The sequence below is a fragment of the Biomphalaria glabrata genome, chromosome 11 (assembly GCF_947242115.1).
Source record: "Biomphalaria glabrata chromosome 11, xgBioGlab47.1, whole genome shotgun sequence".
NCBI classification, from domain to species: domain Eukaryota; kingdom Metazoa; phylum Mollusca; class Gastropoda; family Planorbidae; genus Biomphalaria; species Biomphalaria glabrata.
The window spans coordinates 25293503-25313116 of NC_074721.1; the positions used below are offsets into that span (position 1 = coordinate 25293503).

General features: G+C 37.8%; 1 protein-coding gene across 9 annotated transcripts in view; it reads right to left on the reverse strand.

Moving 5' to 3' along the window:
* Positions 1-19614, reverse strand: part of LOC106070976 (microtubule-associated protein 2-like) — a 93999-nt gene that overhangs the window by 58131 nt on the left and 16254 nt on the right. For all 9 annotated transcript variants that reach the window (XM_056003698.1, XM_056003702.1, XM_056003706.1 and 6 more), the window contains 2 exons: positions 5081-8887; positions 3856-3902 (listed from right to left, as the gene is read on the reverse strand). In XM_056003698.1, the coding sequence (XP_055859673.1) occupies positions 3856-3902; positions 5081-8887 (3854 nt within the window). The remainder of the gene's footprint in view (positions 1-3855; positions 3903-5080; positions 8888-19614) is intronic.

The window sequence follows — 19614 nt, forward strand, 5'->3', positions numbered from 1 at the left end:
TCGTAACTATCGACTCGTAGCTATCAGCCGATCATTGTGTTTGCTGGTCTATACAAGACATCGTAGTGGAAACAGCTCAGTTCCAGTCTCCACCTTTGAATTTTCTCATTCTTTATTTTCCTTTTGCTCTGTTTCTCATACACGAAGGCCACAGAGCGTTGATCAGTGACAAGGGTAAAGCGATTTCCTACAAAGTAGTGACGCCATTTCCTTCAAGATTCTACAATGGCGTAGGCTTCTTTTTCTGTTGCTGAGTTCCGCCTTTCACTTTTGGAGAAAGTTCTTGAAAAGAACGCCACGGGGTGGCCATCCTGGTTGAGGGTGGCAGCTATTGCAACATCTAAAGCGTCTGTTTCAACCGTCAGAGGTCGAGTATAGTCGATGAAAAAGATGGCAGCTTTTTCCAGCTACTGCTTTAATTCGTTAAGGGCTGTCTTAACTGTTTCTGAAAGAGGGAACGACGTGTTATTTACCAAAACATTTATTTTGTTAGAAAAATTTGGGATACACTGCGAATAGTACGCCAACATGCCCACGATTCGTTTTTGTGAGCGCATATCATAAGGAGGAGGAAGGTTTCTTAAAGCCTGGAATCTGTCAGGGTGTGGGTTGAGTAGGCCTTAGAAATTTCGTATCCCAATAGGCAAATTTTGTCAGTGGCTATCGTACTTTTGTCTTCATAAAATGTGATCCCATACTTTCTAGAAGCATCTAGAAATCTTAGCAGATTCTCATCGTGCGACTCTTTATCATGACCACATACCGTTACATTGTCCACGTATGCAAAGGTGACCTGCAACTTTTCATTCTCAATAATTTGATTTATTGTTCTCTGAAAGCATGCAACGCCGTTGGTAACACCGAAAGGGATGCGACAGAACTGATAGAGTTTGCCACATGCCTCAAATGCAGTAAACGGCCTTTCCTCAGTCTTGATTGGTATATGATGGTAGGCACTTCTGAGGTCTAGAGTACTAAAAACGGAATAGTTGGATATCCGTTCTACCAATTCATCGACTCGGGGCATTGGGTATGCATCCATTAAGGTGAAGCGATTTATTGTTTGACTGTAATCAATGACCATTCTTCTTTTATGTCTCTCGTTTGTTGTCTCAAGCACCTGCGCTCTCCAGTGAGACTTTGAAGGTTCAATGACTTTGTCCGAGAGGAGTTTTCTAACTTCAGACTCAATAAATTTTGTATCACCTATTGAGTGCTTTCGGGACTTAGTAGCCACCGGTCTGCAGTCAGAAGTTACATTACTGAATAAGCTCGGTGTTTCGACTCGTGCTGCTTTAAGACCACAGATGTGTAAATGATTGCGTTTTCCTCCGTACGGTATGGTCAATTCCTTATGAAGATTTATGAAGTCTATGCCAAGTATTACATCCGAACGCAATCCAGCAAGTAGTGTTCGTAGTGTAGTAGTTCTGTAGTGTTCTTCCTTGTACTGGACATCGGCAAATGTATGTCCTAGTGTCTTTTCAGAAATATATGTAGTGGCCATAAATATTCTGTTTGTAGAAGGGCGTACTGGCCAATAATTTTTTTGACGATGGCTTCTGATATGTAGCTTTCACAGCTGCCAGTGTAGTGAGAGCTTGCAACAACAACCCGTTGACGTTCACTTGGGCCGTAGACTGTGTAAGCCCAGAGAAATGCGTTGATGACAAGGTACATGGAGTTATCACACTGGATAGTGATATTTTGCTGGCAGCTATGGTGGCTGTTGTTGATTTACAAGTAGATTGGAAGTGTCCCTTTTTACCGCACTGATGACAATGCATTTCGAGCAGGGCATTCAGTCCTAGAGTGTCTCCTCCTACCACAGAAGTAGTATAGCGACTTAATGGCATTCAATTCCTGGTCTTCACTAGAAATGGATGTTTCTAGATGGGAGTAATTTGGCGTTTTCATTGCCCCTCAAGAGATTTCGTTCGTTGAATTGTAAGCCTGCGCATGCGTTGTGGCTGTTTCTAACACTCTGGCTTCGTCATAAGCGCTTTGTAGAGTAAGAGATGTCTTTTCCAGTAACCGCTGTCTAATAGTGTTGGATGCCAGACCAGTTATAAAGGCGTCTCTAATGCAAATGTCTCTGTGCTGTTCAGCAGTTACTTCTTTAAAGTCACAGTCCCGGGCCAGGCTTCGCAACGTTAGCTTAAAGGACTCTACCGTTTGGCCCGGCTGCTGTTTACATGTAGCAACCAAATGTCTTGCAAAAATGTCATTCTTTACCTTAATATAAGTTGTCTTGAGTGTGTCTATGGCCATCGAATAGGACGATACATCACTGATGAGCATATAAACCGTAGCAGATACGTGATTCTTCAACAACTTTAGTTTAAAGTCTTTGTTAAATATCCTTGATGGACGAAAGAAAATTATGAAATGTGTCATACCAGTGAGTCAATTTTTCTGAGGTCAGGGGAGCATTTGGATCAATTGTCCAACTCTTTCGGTCTAAGTAATTTATCAATTGTAGATTAAGAATTCCAACACTAATCCTGATACTAAATCTTGTTGAATAAATTGTTATGAAACAACAAATACTAGTATACCAATACCATGGCTTTATTCGACAAAATAAAACAACAGTAAACATTGAATGAATGGACCTCATTCACCAATCGTAAACAAACGGCATTTAGTCACGTGATCTTATTGATAAAACAATGGAAAAAACTGTCACGTGACAACCATCATAAATTAAACATGATATCGTAAATTATATAGAAGAGATAGAGCGCCACGTGGCTAAATGTTGTTTGTTTACGATTGGTGAATGAGGTCCATTCAGCACGTCTCACATAACACCGATGAAGTACTATAAACACACACACACTGGACATAAAACACACACTGGACATGACCTTCTGACACGCCGGACACACGCAGAAAATAACTCAGTTACGCTACAATTTTGTTTCCTAATGAAAGATAACAGACAGTAATCAGAACAGATGAAAAACAAACGGCTCTAATGTCCATTCAGCAATGTCAAGTGTTCAGTGTCAAGAAAAAGTAAAAAAGGATCATAAGATAAAGATTTGGAATTAAAAGACAATAAACTCCTGCCCAAAGGAGTGACTGATTCTGCCACTGCCTTATATCTGCTATTCCTTCTTTCATTTTCTTTTCAAACAAAGCTATTTAATGTTCAGTGGTAATGCGCTAAAACTTGACTGTAATTCTAAATCACATGATTTTATTATGAATCAATCTTTCATTCAATAGATAATTAGTTTGGATATTTGTTTTTTCTTAGTACTTGATTTAGTTTTGTTTAGATACACATTATGTATGAAAAGAGAACTCCATTGGTGTAGATTGCCAGATTTACAAAAGGAATAAATAAATAAAGTATAGTAAAGATGAGACTAGTCACAAATAGAATTAGTAATCACATCATATTAAGAAGAATTGAGGTAGCAGTTGTACCGTAACAAATGCTTATTTACGTAGCATCAATATATAGCTAAAAATTTGTGTTACTAAAAAGGTAGGAAAATTACAGAATAAAAGTTTTTCAAAATACTTCATTGATTATCACTTGCTAGTTATCAAAACATAACATGACATTGAAAGACACAGTTAAGAATTCCAATCAATGCTATGCCCTGAGATCAATAACTCTGAGCTAGATGGAAAAACTGTGACAGAATCAATGGTTGGAATGATTTTTTATACTGCTATAGTATTGTTGTTATAGCATTGGTACAGTAGTGTTAATGTCTTAGTGCTGTAGCAATGGTGCTGTAGTATTGTTGCTCTAGCTAGATATGAGTAGCATAGAAATAACTGACTAGCTAAAATGATATTAACACTGATATATCTAATACTAGAGATAATACTTACAGTTGGTGATTTATTATTATCCACAGGGGTATGAGAACCACTAGTACCTGCAGATCAATTCAGCAGATTAGAATGTGTAAAACTAGACAATGTCATTCACATTATAACTTATTCTCCAAACAAAAAGTATTAATCTTAAATTAATCTAGTCATTTATGTTAAACCCTACTAAGTCATTGGTTTTCCAGACTGCTTCATGCAGTACATTTCACATTATTTGGCACTTAGTTTATAAGTTTGTCTTTGGTAATTAAATCTTTATCTTTCACAGTTGTTATGGGGATGTAACTATGAGTAAAGGTGGGCAGATAGTTTGGTTGTGTAGGCAGAATAGATTCTGATGAAATCAAGATGTGGTCTGTCAAGTTCAAGTTAATAATACTGGTGTGAAAGTTAAACTGATCACATTTTTAGTTAGTTAGATTTTGTTTGAAAGTGTTGTTTGTTTTTTTTTGTGCTTCTACATACATCTAAATGGAAGTTAAAAGCCATGTATTTTTATTTATATTCAAGTTGGTTTAAAAAGAAGTCTGTTCAAGTTTATTTCAAGTTCTACATAAAGAATATAACAAGCCTACACTGTTTAGTTATATGGTAGCTGTTGAAGCTACAGACCAATGACAGAGCATCTATTGCAGTATTTTATTAGATAGTATATTTCAGTTTTAACTTCTTTGATTTTTTTCAAAATGTCTTTCAATAAATTTAAATGTCTATTTTCACTATTTTAATTTTCTCATCAGAAAGCTTTTCACCATTTCACCACTAAGTATTTTATATTAGCCTTATTCATTGAAAGATAAACCACCAGAATCCTTAACAATCAAATAATTCTTCGAACTAGGACATGCTCATGTACTGCGATCAACCAGCTTGTTATTTGGACCAGCTAGTTATTGGGATCAAATTGACCACCCCCTGATGTGTTCAGATTAACTGGAATATTTTTTTTTAATTTTGAAGTGAATTGAATTTTGGAAAATATACTTGAAGAGACATTTCTATACCAAGCAATAAAATATAATTTTTATAGCACTTAAAAAAGGCATTTTCAAACAAAATGTTTTACCTAAGTTTAGTTGGCAAAAACAAAATCAGCAAACAAATAACCAAATATTCTGGAAATTAACTAGGCTAAATAATATTTAGGTAAGAAAATAGCATTATTTGATATAATTATTGGGTTTAAGTAGATCAAGTTGTTTAATTACTTTATCATACCTACCATTTGTAAGTTTAGTTGGGGAAGATTTAGGTCTAGCCAGTTGGGCTGTTCTACTGGTAGTTGTGGTAGAAGCAGCTGCAGATGTTGTTCTGACAGTTGTCTTTGTAATGGTAGTGGTGGTTGTTGAAGAAGCTGTTGTTGTTAAAGATTGTGTTTTAGGTGTACGAGCAGATGCAGAAGGGGTTCTGGGAGTGGGTGTCTTTTTTTTCTCTTCTGGGCTAGATGGTTTAGCTTCTCTGGGTTTCCTAGGGGTTATAGGTTGAGCATATGAAGGTACTGGACCTGTGGCCTTAGGTGCAGCAGGGGCAGCAGACTTTGTGGGTGAACTGACTGCAGGCTTAGCTGGTGATTTTTTCTCTGTTGTGGCTGCTGATGCTGGTCTTGAATCTGTAGGTTTTTTTGATGTTGTCTTTGTAACAGTGGTAGTGCTGACCTCAATCTTTTTAGCACTAGCTGGTTTACCATTTGTTGTTTTAGTTTCTTTCACAGCTTTAGTTGTAGTTGTAGTTGTTTTAGCACCAGCTTTTGCTGAAGTATATTTCTTTACAGAAGTTGTTTTTGTAGTTGAAACAGCAGCTGCTGCAGCTGCTGCAGCAACACCTGCTACTGCGGCAGGAGCTGCAGCAGAAGCAAGAGCATCATCTGATTTTGGTTCTGGAGGAACCACATCAACAGATGATGAAGGTTCTTCAGCTGTTTCTTGAGCTGCTGGTTCTGAGATCTGAATACTTCCTAAAGCTTCTTCTAAATCTTCCTGGTTATGAGTGGACTCGTCTGGAGGGCTACTAATGCCTACAGCATCAATACTACTTTCTCCTGGACATTCTGGCTCTTCAGTGTCTTCTGCTAAATGTGATGCATAATCGTTTGTATGGAATTTTTGACTTTCGGTAACATCAACTGAAGAATCATGCTCTGTAACTGGCGTTTGGAGACCAGGGGCAGTTACAGGAGCATCTAAGATGGAATCAATGTCCCCATTCACAGCTGAAGACACATTTGTGTAAGTATCTTGTTGGCCTAAGGCCTCCTGACTAGGTTGTGAAAAACAATTTTGAATCTGCTGACTTAACTGAATGCTTTGTTGTTCGTAGCTATCCTCGTCTTGATAATGATTTTCCTGGGCCCTCCTGTCCTCCCCTCCTATAAGTTCTCCTCCATCATCGTAAAAACTTCCCTCCATTGACATTGACATAAGCGCGTTATCGTTAGATTCCATAGCGTGTCCCGCGTACTCACCACTTCTGTCGTCAACACTGGTTTCTGTCTCAGTATTTCCGGTGTTTGTAACACAGCCTTGATCTAATTGTTGGGATTCTTCTTCGGTTTCTTCTTCTTCTTCGTCTTCCGAATGTATAAACGTTCCGTTACGTGTGTTTGTTGATGTGATTGCCGTACCATCCACACCGAACTTAGTCTCACCTTCTACTTCACCGGCTAGGAAATCACCTGTGTTATTCTCATCCGCCGTGTCACCGTGCTGACCTAGATTTTCATGACAAGGGGACGGCGAGTCAGAGGGGGCGTTAGGGTCAAAGGGTGACATATCTTTAGGCTCCGGTGGAGAAGGAAGAGGTTGGGGCACAGTATCAGGGGAGGTTACTTCGGATACATTGTCAGCGAAACTCCTGTATTCCTGATGTGATGAAAACGAGTCAAGGTCTTGATATTGTGGTTCAAAACCTTTTTCCATTGTTTCAATATGATCTTTTATCAAGACCTCGTCTTCACGCGAGAGTTTTTCGCTTGTATACTCGCCCGTTGTTAATTCATCTTCCTCACTTGACTCGTTTTCTTCTGGGACCATTGGCTCTATTTCTTTGTCTAGAGTATTATCCACATCTGTTGGAATGTACTCGACATTTTGTGCAGTTTGAGGGTTAATTTCGTTCTCCTCAACCAATACTTCTTTGCCGCTACTAAAGTCTTTTTCGATTTTATAATCGCATTCAGCGTCATCAGAAAACGCTTGGTTAACAATACCTAAATCTTGATCTGTTTGTTTGGCTGGTTTCAATTCTTGTTGAACAAACTTGTCTTCCCTTTGTTCTAGCTCATCATCCTCTTGCTCGTCCTGAGAATCCTCCTGGCCTTTGTCTTCAACATCAGAATAGCGTTTAGCATCAGTCTCAATATTTGTAGTTGGCGTCTCCAGATATTCTCTCTCCCCTTCACGCTGGTCCATGTCCACCTCGTTCACTTCCAAACCTTGTTCCTCCTCCTCGTCGTAGAATGGTTCTTCTCCAAACTTTGCACGTGTTTCTTCTCCAAACTTTGCACGTGTACTAGTTTCTGGAAATCTTTCTTCCGTTTCATTTTCTTCGCCACCTTGGAAAGTCTCCCCCCCCTCCCGAGTGCTTTCTGGGAATTGTCTTGTGTCGTCTGGAGTGTCATCAGCCAAATAGTCTTTGTCTTGGTCCACTATTTCACTGTGCTGTAATGCTGGCTCACCTACGTCACCATAGAGATTGCAGCTAACAGCTACAGGTTTGTCTTTGAAGTTTGCTTCCTGAATATTCTCTACAGGATCCATTTCCAGATCGGCATCATCTGCATCTTCTTCTAGCTTTCGGTATCCTGGAATGACTTCTTGTTCATCTTTATTAACCTGTCGTGCCTCTTGCTCCACTTCGTCAACATTCTCTTCATAGTGCTGATCCTCTTTATCTCCATAGTGCTGATCCTCTTTATCTTCATAGTGCTGATCCTTTTTATCATCATAGTGCTGAGCCTCTTTATCTTCATAGAGCTGATCCTCTTTATCTTCATAGTGCTGATCCTCTTTATCTTCATAGTGCTGAGCCTCTTTATCTTCGTAGAGCTGATCCTCTTTATCTTTATAGTGCAGAGCCTCTTTATCTTCATAGTGCTGATCCTCTTTATCTTCATAGTGCTGATCCTCTTTATCTTCAAAGTGCTGATCCTCTTTATCTTCATAGTGCTGATACTCTTTATCTTCATAGTGCTGATACTCTTTATCTTCATAGTGCTGATCCTCTTTATCTTCATAGTGCTGATACTCTTTATCTTCATAGTGCTGATTCTCTTGTTCCTTGTAGTTCTGTTTATTCACCTGATCATCTTCATGTTCTCCTTGATATTCCTTCTCTTCCTGATATCTGTTGTCATCTTCTTGTTCCTGATCTCTGTAGTACTGGGCCTCCTCCAAGCTGACATGTCCTACTGGACTTTCATCATGGTCCTCATTTTGCCCGGCATTTTGTTGATAAGTATCTTCTCCCTGTTCATTTTGTTGATAAGTATCTTCTCCCTGTTCATTTTGTTGATAAGTATCTTCTCCCTGTTCATTTTGTTGATAAGTATCTTCCCCCTGTTCATTTTGTTGATAAGTATCTTCCCCCTGTTCGTATGGTTCTTCTATGGTCTCGTGGCCATCAGCTCTGCATCTGTCCTGTTCATTTAAAAATGGATTATATCCCATGATAGGTCTCTCGTCACCATAACCACCAGATGGCATACCCATGTCTCCATGTTCATCTGTAAATGGGTTGGAGACATGGTCATTGCGACCTCTCACACCTTCGTCTGAGCCTTGAACTTCATCCGATGCTTCATCTCCGTACATGTGAGATTGTTGTTGCCTGGCGAAGTTAGCAGGTAAGTCATCCCCTGGGTAGGTGTATCCTCCAGTAATAGTGTTGCCTTGTTCTTCCACATACTGGTCGTCGTGCTGCACACCGGGGTCAGTTTGGGCCATTCCTGAGAAAGTCTTTGAAGAGAATGGATCGAAACGTTGGTCTGTAAATTGACCTGACAATAAGCTTGGTTCCTCTAAATAACGATTATCTGCCAAGAAGAAGAAAAAAATAAATAAAATGAAAACATAAAAAGCTGTGGACCAAATTCAATTCCGGCTCTAGGAACATCATTTGTTCAAGTTAGGATTATGTTCACATAATCACATAGTCACTTTTGACTTTCACTAAAGATTAATGGCTATAAAAAAATTCTCCAAAAGCCTATTGTATACAATAAGGCTAATATGCTAGATACATGCTAGAAATATGATATCTAGAAAGATACCTAATAAATAAACACAAACAACATAGTTTTAACGAGCGTACACAACAGTGTAACCATCATATAACTAACGCCCAAAGGGTAATAATCAATGTAATAACCATTTCTACATAAGGGAAACGAAATGGCACAGTTATCTACTCTTCCATAGATTATATATTTTAAGCCTGACCATGTAGTATATATAGTCTATGGCCTGACGTGAAAAGTCAAATGTTGTATCATGTGTGTACCGAGGCATTACTGCCATTCGATAGCTTTACCGCTGCATAAATAGAGCGGTCGGTCGTATTGGACAATATAGAAGTGAATTTTAGTAACATTCATATAGTCACTTTTATTCATTTTGTACAAAAAAAAAAAACAAACAACTATTAAAATACATGCATTGATCAGGACTAGATATGATTAATAGAAGTGTTTTAGTTGCCACTAGTGGATTACTGAAAACGTTCAATTGTGTTTTTATGTAATATATTGACACATTTTTGACAAAAAAATGTAGAGGCAAATGTTCTTGTTAATTTATTGTATAAGGGCCTACACAAAATCTGCACAATAACCCAACGTGACCATCAATTTGTTCATCATTTGGTCTGAATGTAGAAAATCATGCAAAGTTCACGCTTGCAGTATTCAATTAGGTGATAGGACCTCGTCCATTGAATGTGAGTCATCGCATGACGACAAAAAGGACCTCGTCCATTGAATGTGAGTCATCGCATGACGACAAAAAGGACCTCGTCCATTGAATGTGAGTCATCGCATGACGACAAAAAGGACCTCGTCCATTGAGTGTGAGTCATCGCACGGCGACAAAAGGACCTCGTCCATTGAATGTGAGTCATCGCATGACGACAAAAAGGACCTCGTCCATTGAATGTGAGTCATCGCATGACGACAAAAAGGACCTCGTCCATTGAGTGTGAGTCATCGCACGGCGACAAACAGGACCTCGTCCATTGAGTGTGAGTCATCGCACGGCGACAAACAGGACCTCGTCCATTGAGTGTGAGTCATCGCATGACGACAAAAATGACCTCGTCCATTGAGTGTGAGTCATCGCATGACGACAAAAAGGACCTCGTCCATTGAATGTGAGTCATCGCATGACGACAAAAAGGACCTCGTCCATTGAATGTGAGTCATCGCATGGCGACAAACAGGACCTCGTCCATTGAATGTGAGTCATCGCATGGCGACAAACAGGACCTCGTCCATTGAATGTGAGTCATCGCATGGCGACAAACAGGACCTCGTCCATTGAATGTGAGTCATCGCACGACGACAAACAGGACCTCGTCCATTAAATGTGAATCATCGCACGGCGACAAACAGGACCTCGTCCATTGAGTGTGAGTCATCGCATGGCGACAAACAGGACCTCGTCCATTGAATGTGAGTCATCGCATGGCGACAAACAGGACCTCGTCCATTGAATGTGAGTCATCGCATGGCGACAAACAGGACCTCGTGCAAGGAATGTGAATGATCGAAGGTACCGTTAATAACAATGTTAAATGTAGGCCTACATTTTGTTTGGATAAAGATACCATTGTGGTTACTGATAGTTTGTAGCTCATAGATTCTGATCTCTTCACTTGGAACGGAGGACGTTTCCAATAACATATGCCTGTCCCCCGAAAATACCTATATTAATCAATCACTACTATAACATATGTCAAATATAAACTGAAAAACGCTTTTGAAATCTATTTTAGCCTTCATGTTCTAAAACTATCCATACCTTCTCTCTGCACATTTATTAGTGTACCCAGAACCCTTCGCCCTTTTTTTTTCATTATTTTCAACCCTCAATATTGTCATATTGATACCTATGCTAAACAACTGTTTCAACAATTGATATTGATATTTGCCCGGAATACTTTTTCATCGTTCAGTAGTACGATTTAAACAAAACCTAATAAACTACTCAGAAAGACACAAAGATAAAGGCAGATTCCTCGTTCCATATTCTAAGACAAAGTTGTACAAATACTCCTTTTTCCCTAGTGCTATAAGAGTTTGGAATGGGTTGCCTGAGTACGCCAGGAAAAACAGTGACTTGGCAGAGTTTAAGTAATTGATTATCATGCATGTGACTTTTAGAGATACGCCTAGGACGTAATCATGTTCTTTTTTGAAGTACGTCTGTATTTGATAAGATAAGATTAGTTAGACTTGAACTAATTGTATTATTCAGCAGGAAAGCCAATATTACAATTATATCCCAGCATACTTTCTGGCATGGAAGCGTTCCTTCCCAACCCCTAGTGCACTTTGAACTCTAATTCTTCATTCAGTATGTATTAGTAGACCCAGACACCCCTTTCAATCGTGAAGCCAGTCATTGAAAGGCACCGCACTCACTTCTTTAGATCATTTGCAGGCCCAAATGGAAAAAAAGTTTAACCCCTCGGACGGCCCGCATTATAATGCCCCCCCCCCTTCGCCACGCACAAAACACATTTTTGTGAGGATAATTCCTAACATTCACCAGGACCATTCCTTGGAGATAAAGATGTAAATCTAGATTGAAGACAGTGATTAAAGACATTCTAATTAATCTTTGATGCTGGCTGCTGATTCCAACATTGTGTAATGCTACAGAGTGTAGTACTCTTTACACACACACACATATATATACGGGGACACGACAATTCGTTCACTGACATTTCGTTCACCGACAAATCGTTCACGACTTTTCGTTCACGCGACTATTCGTTCACCAGACATTTCGTTCACGCGACAATTCGTTCACGCGACATATCGCTCACGGACTATTCGCTCACAGACAACTTGTTCACCGACTTGTTCACCGACAGTTGGTTCACGACAAATCGTTCACGCGACAAATCGTTCACTAACAATTCGTTCACAGACAAATTGTTCACAGACAAATCGTTCACTGGATATTTCCAAAAACAAAAAATTGCTAGAGATCGGGCCTGATCCGAAATTCTTTGTCAATTTTTGTTTGTTTGTTAATATTTTGTTAACGAGGACAGTATGTGATAAAAAATTATACTTAAAAGAAAAAAGAGATCTTACAAGCAAGCTGAAACATTTAAATGGGACCTCACTTTATTATAGGTAACATTTTTACTTTCAACATGTAGGCCTTCTTTTACACTCATGTCCATCATGTAGTCTTGTTCGACCTACCCATATTTGCTTATCTTCTTAATAGCGGTCCAGATGTTTAATTAACATATCCATTTTATTGATATCTTAGTAACAAAAACAAATCTTATCTTATATAATAAAGACGTTTCTTCAAAAAAGAAGATGATTACGTCCTACGCGTCATGCATTCTGCCAAGTCACTGGTTTTCCTGGCTAGCTCAGACACACTAGTATTTTTTCCACAATCCTTTCAGTGTTTTTACGAGAGATAATTTAGATTTTTAACAATGGTACTAGATTTGGTACTGTTCAACTCTGAACGTCACTTACTAGATACAGATCTAAGGATAATACTTATCAATTAAGACATCTAAGAAAAAAAAACTAATTACATATACAACACTAAGAAATATTTTGGTTCCCTATCAAAAAATTATAATTTATCGCAATACAACAAAATAAAATTGTTTCAATAAATTTGTTATTGAGGTCCAAGCAATCAAATTAGTCTACCAATGGGTGGTCACATATAGAAACAAGTTAACTAAAATAAAAATAATATAAAACTTCTTTTAAACTTGATGGAAAGTACTATACTAGTGTCTAGTACATATTTTCAATGTTAACAGATTGAACATGTGTATAGGCAATGTCTAATAAAGTTTTATTACTTCCAGAGGAGCTAGTCTGACTAGCACTCAACTAGGTGTTACCGGTACCTAGAGTATCCAGATGAATGGGTAGATTCCCGGTAGATGAAAAAAATGAGGGGGGTGTAAAGGTATATTAAAAGTGAAAGTAAAAATGTTACCTATAGTAAAGTGAGGGCCCGTTTACATTTTTCAGTTAGCTTGTAAGATCTCTTTTTTTTTCTTTTAAGTATAATTTTTATCACATACTGCCTCATTAACAAAATAATTAACATCAACAACAACGAAATTAAATAAACTCGGATTAGACTTGATCTCTAGAAATTTTTTGCATTTGGGAATAATAGCTACAAAAGTTTTAATGTAAATAAATTAAACACGCGACGAGAATATATAATATTAACAATATGTTACTATCCAGTGAACGATTTGTCTGTGAACAATTTGTCGGTGCCGTGAACGAATAGTCGCGTGAACGATTTGTCGCGTGAACGATTTGTCGAGAACCAACTGTCGGTGAACAAGTTATCTGTGAGCGAATAGTCCGTGAGCGATATGTCGCGTGAACGATTTGTCGGTGAACGAAATGTCAGTGAACGAATTGTCGTGGAACCCTAATTAATCTTTGATGCTGGCTGCTGATTCCAACATTGTGTAATGCTACAGAGTGTAGTACTCTTTACACACACACACATATATATACATACATACATACATACATACATACATATATATATATATATATATATATATATATATATATATATATATATATATATATATATATATATATATATATATATATATATATGTATAATATAGTTCGTCCATCGTGGTTCGATGATGACCACTTTGTCATCCAGGGGGCTGAGGGCTTTGCACTTGGGGTTTTATGCCTCCTCATGTGGCTGGTGAGTCCTATGTGAGCCCGGAATGTTTGGCTGCACACTGGGCAGGTTATTCCAGCTGGAACTAGTGTCATTGGCCTTACACACACATACAATTAGTTCTTGCACTCATTAAAAAAAATCTATTTATTTGTTTTATTTTTTATTTCCACCCTGTCTGAGTAGGACGTTATTAAAAAATGAATCGAATAAAAAGTGAAAACTGGATCGAGAGAAAATAAAACAAAAATCGATTTCGACAAATTGTGCTGGTCCTAGAGGAGATGTGGTTGCATTGTTTGATCTTGTGTCTAATCACTCTGATGTTACAGAGTGTAGTAGGCGCCATCATCTTATCCACAAACACACGAATTATCGTGTTATAACAAATAGCGATATATTCATTCAGTTTATAAACTATTTTGTGTTTTTCTAAGTCATTAAAAAAAAACAGTAGGCCTATTAGTGTAGAAAACAAAACAAAACCTGTAAGAATGAATATTACATACCAAAGAGAGTATTACTGAATGCTTTATAACAAGGAAATATAATTCTGTGCTATTAAATATGAAGTAAATAGAAACGTATTGGGAGGAAATTGGTTTAGAGGAAGATGAATCCCTACTGATTAGTTCGTGTAAAGATGAATCACTACTGATTAGTTTGTGTAAAGATGAATCCCTACTGATTAGTCCGTGTAAAGATGAATCACTACTGATTAGTTCGTGCAAAAATGAATCACTACTGATTAGTTCGTGTAAAGATGAATCACCACTGATTAATCACCACTGATTAGTTCGCGTAAAGATGAATCACTACTGATTAGTTCGTGTAAAGATGAATCCCTACTGATTAGTCCGTGTAAAGATGAATCACAACTGATTAGTTCGCGTAAAGATTAATCACCACTGATTAGTTCGTGTAAAGATGAATCACTACTGATTAGTTCGTGTAAAGATGGATCACTACTGATAAGGTTGTGTAAAGATGAATCACTACTGATTAGTTCGTGTAAAGATGAATCACTACTGATTGGTTCGTGTAAAGGGCTTAGTTCTAGTTACACGGTAGGTAATTACATGTTAAATTTTCGTATCTTTGCGTCCATCGCGAATGGGAGAATAATTGATGAGTAAGCTAGAGCTTTGGAATTCAAATTGTTAAAGATTTAAGCCCATGAATGTAATTTAGATCTAGATAGAGAGACAAGAACAAAATCATGCGCCAAATCTGCGTCAAGTATCTTAGATACACCTCTCTGTGACCTCTTTAGTTGATTGCTAACAGATGTATTGACTACAGATTAGTGAGACATATGTTTCCTTCTGTCGGAGTTTTTTTTTTTTAGAGCGAAATCAATGTAGGTATTGTAGGGTGTTACTACGATGACAAATTTTCTGAGTCATCCTTTAAAAAAAAAAGCAATCTACACAAACACACACTTAGTGGAATTCTCATTCACACACAATCATATCCACACACATACACATGTACTTTAGATAGACACATTTTTTGTTCCTATTATTTCTACAAGAATTGTGTCCTTTTGTTTCTTCAAAACCTGGCACAACGTAGCTGACCTAAAGTGTAGCTAGAAGACAATAGAACTCTAAGAATAACAAAACCAGTGCTGCCCCCCCCCCCTTATAACAGCCCTCATCACGGCTAAAAGTCTGATATAACCAATCATTACAGCTAAAAGCCATCAAGTTCGGTGTAACTAAACATCACAACTAAAAGTCCAAAAGTCTGCGGATTTATTATGCACTGAAGTTAGAAGTCTCAAGGGGCCGGAAACCACTTCGTCAAAGGTCGGATATGGCTCGCAGGCCGTAGGCTTATCATCTTTGTTGAACGAGAGAAGAATTAAACCACACAGACACATACACACAATTGGAATGCAGATAATATGAAGTAGTATTAGCTGAGTTTTTAAGAGAATGATGTGTATAAAAAAAAAAATATTAAAGGTTGTTGTGCTACCAGTATCAGTATCATACAACACTAGAGACAGAGTGTTATATATGTCAACATTAATAAGTATCATACAACACTAGAGACAGAGTGTTATATATGTCAACATTAATAAGTATCATACAACACTAGAGACAGAGTGTTATATACGTCAACATTAATAAGTATCATACAACACTAGAGACAGAGTGTTATATATGTCAACATTAATAAGTATCATACAACACTAGAGACAGAGTGTTATATATGTTAACATTAATAAGTATCATACAACACTAGAGACAGAGTGTTATATATGCTAACATTAATAAGTATCATACAACACTAGGTCTCTAATGTAAACATTCATTTGTATCATACAACACTAGGTCTCTAATGTCAACATTCATTAGTATCTGTGACAAGTCAAAAGCTTGCTGTCAGAGTCACTCAAATTTATCACAGCATTAATTATTATTTATTATTATTTATTTATCTTATTTTAATTATTTTCCCGTTCTATCCCCAATTTCTTCACCCGCCCCACCTTTTCCTCTCCAGGCTAGACTTGGTCCACCACATTGGAGATAGCTAGGCCGCCTCCTGTCACTTATCTCCCCTTGATCGGGGAAAGATAAACACACAGTCTCTTTGGTCTTACCCGCCGGATGTCTGACGGTCGCAGTTGACACCACCTTGGGTGGAATGCAAGTCAATCTTTCTTCTCCCCCCCCCCACGTCTCTCTTTGATCAAAGAGATTACTCGGGTCAACACCCCTCGTGACACTCCAAGGTGCGACTCCCATCTCGAGTAAAATTCACCCACGTGAGAGATTATCTTTAGCCTAGGACATTTCCTGTTTCCGCCCACCTCTTTCAGGACCTTTATAAGGTAGATTAAATCAAACCAGACCCGCTCTATCGCTGACAACAGAGTCTGGACTATATCATTTATTCTTACTCTTAGAGGAATACCTGGTGGTAAGCCGAACTTAATCACAAGTTCCATCTTAGTTATTTTGTGCATATTTCTCACTGGATATTATTATGTGTGTTTTGTTATTTCATTTATATTTACTTAGTGCATTGTGTATTTCTTACTGTCTTAAGTAGAAAACATAAACATGGCATATGTATATATTTATGTATTGCATTAATCTAGTAATGCTACGTTACATTGTGCTCAAAAGCAATTTTACCAATCTGACGAATGCACCTCAGTCGAGGGCATCGATAAACATGGCATATGTATATATTTATGTATTGCATTAATCTAGTAATGCTACGTTACTCAATTGATCGTTGATGCAATCATATATATATTTGTACATCTTATTTTATTTCCTCTATCTCGGCTGACCGCCTTGATAATGTTACTAGCGCACTAATACTGCGCTTAGAAAAGAGATATGAATTATCTCCCCTTAAGTCATTCTACTTTGACGAGAGTTGCGCCCCTTGAACGGACGCTCCTTCCATTCAAGCTCGCTCCTTTGTTTTTGGCCGACGGCCATGTGTAAAGAATAGCGTCATGGTCGCTGACCAGCATCCGCCCCCCCTTTTCTCTTTCCACTTGTGTTGTTTATTTGAGATTATTATTTCCCCTTTTACGTACATTTTATATTGCGCTATCAACCATCTATTTTCCAAATGACATTTGTCATCATCTCCCCATTGTGCTCAAAAGCAATTTCACCAATCTGACGAATGCACCTCAGTCGAGGGCATCGATAAGATGCATGAGAGACATGTCCTAACTTGTCTTTATTTATCCGCAGCCTCCCTCAGGTATCTGCCTATTTATCGGATCAATTCCCTATTGCCATTGTACTGCTCTACTGCTTATTTGCTATTGAGTATCATCTACTGCCTACTTGGAACTACTCAACCACTTACTTGGTGCTATCGGCTCTACTTGCCTGCCTATTTGACAGTCCAATTGTCAACCCATTAGGCACGACGTCCCTATAGACCCAGAGTCTGTGCGAGACGTCATAGCTACGCCAAACCCTCCGCAACTCACTGGACTTATTCTGCTAACGACGCTGCCCACGGCAGATCAGCTCTGCCCGCAGTACACTTGTGCCCACGGTAGCAGGCCACCCGCCCTACTGTGCCCACTACAGATATCAGAACTTTGGATTGAGGCTCCACAAGATCTATATCACCGGCGTCCCTCTACCCGCTAGAGCGCCACCTCTAGCTGCAGAACCTCAAGCCAGGACACAGCCAGCTGCGACCCAAGCAGGACCACCAGCTAAGTTCAGAAGACAAAGTGACATACTCTCTTATTAAGTGCAAGAGTGATGATTAAATAAATTTTTGATTATAGATAAATGCAAACCCTCCCCCTTTTTATTCTTCTGTGTAAATATTTATGTAAATAAATATTCTTAAATTTTAACTTTGTATCTTTCTTTCATTGCTTGTCTCGTTGCGTGCCTGCTCCCGATTTATATGCTGACGGGTTGGTGTGTGATAATTTCAAAAATAATCATCCCCTAGACATTAAACACGCCAAACACACGTCACACTCCCTAACCTGTCATAGTATCATACAACACTCTGTCTCTAATGTCAACAGTCATTAGAATCATACAACAATAGGTCTTTAATGTCAACATTAATTAGTATCATACAACACAAGGTCTCTAATGTCAACATTAATTAGTATCATACAACACAAGGTCTCTAATGTCAACATTAATTAGTATCATACAACACAAGGTCTCTAATGTCAACATTAATTAGTATCATACAACACAAGGTCTCTATGGTCAACAGTCATTAGAATCATACAACACTAGGTCTCTTATGTCAACATTAATTAGTATCATACAACACACGGTCTCTAATGTCAACATTAATTAGTATCATGCAACACAAGGTCTCTAATGTCAACATTAATTAGTATCATACAACACAAGGTCTCTATGGTCAACAGTCATTAGAATCATACAACACTAGGTCTCTTATGTCAACATTAATTAGTATCATACAACACAAGGTCTCTAATGTCAACATTTATTAGTATCAAAAACACAAGGTCTCTAATGTCAACATTAATTAGTATCATACAATACAAGGTCTCTAATGTCAACATTAATTAGTATCATACAATACAAGGTCTCCAATATCAACATTAATTAGTATCATACAACACAAGGTCTCTAATGTCAACATTAATTAGTATCATACAACACAAGGTCTCTAATGTCAACATTAATTATTATCATACAATACAAGGTCTCCAATATCAACATTAATTAGTATCATACAACACAAAGTCTCTAATGTCAACATTAATTAGTATCATACAACACAAGGTCTCTAATGTCAACATTATTTATAATCATACAATACAAGGTCTCCAATGTTAACATTAATTAGTATCATACAACACAAGGTCTCTAATGTCAACATTAATTAGTATCATACAATACAAGGCCTCTAATATCAACATTAATTAGTATCATGCAACACAAGGTCTCTAATGTCAACATTAATTAGTATCATACAATAAAAGGTCTCTAATGTCAACATTAATTAGTATCATACAATACAAGGTCTCCAATATCAACATTAATTAGTATCATACAATACAAGGCCTCTAATATCAACATTAATTAGTATTATGCAACACAAGGTCTCTAATGTCAACATTAATTAGTATCATGCAACACAAGGTCTCTAATGTCAACATTAATTAGTATCATACAACACAAGGTCTCTATGGTCAACAGTCATTAGAATCATACAACACTAGGTCTCTTATGTCAACATTAATTAGTATCATACAACACAAGGTCCCTAATGTCAACATTAATTATTATCATACAATACAAGGTCTCCAATGTTAACATTAATTAGTATTATA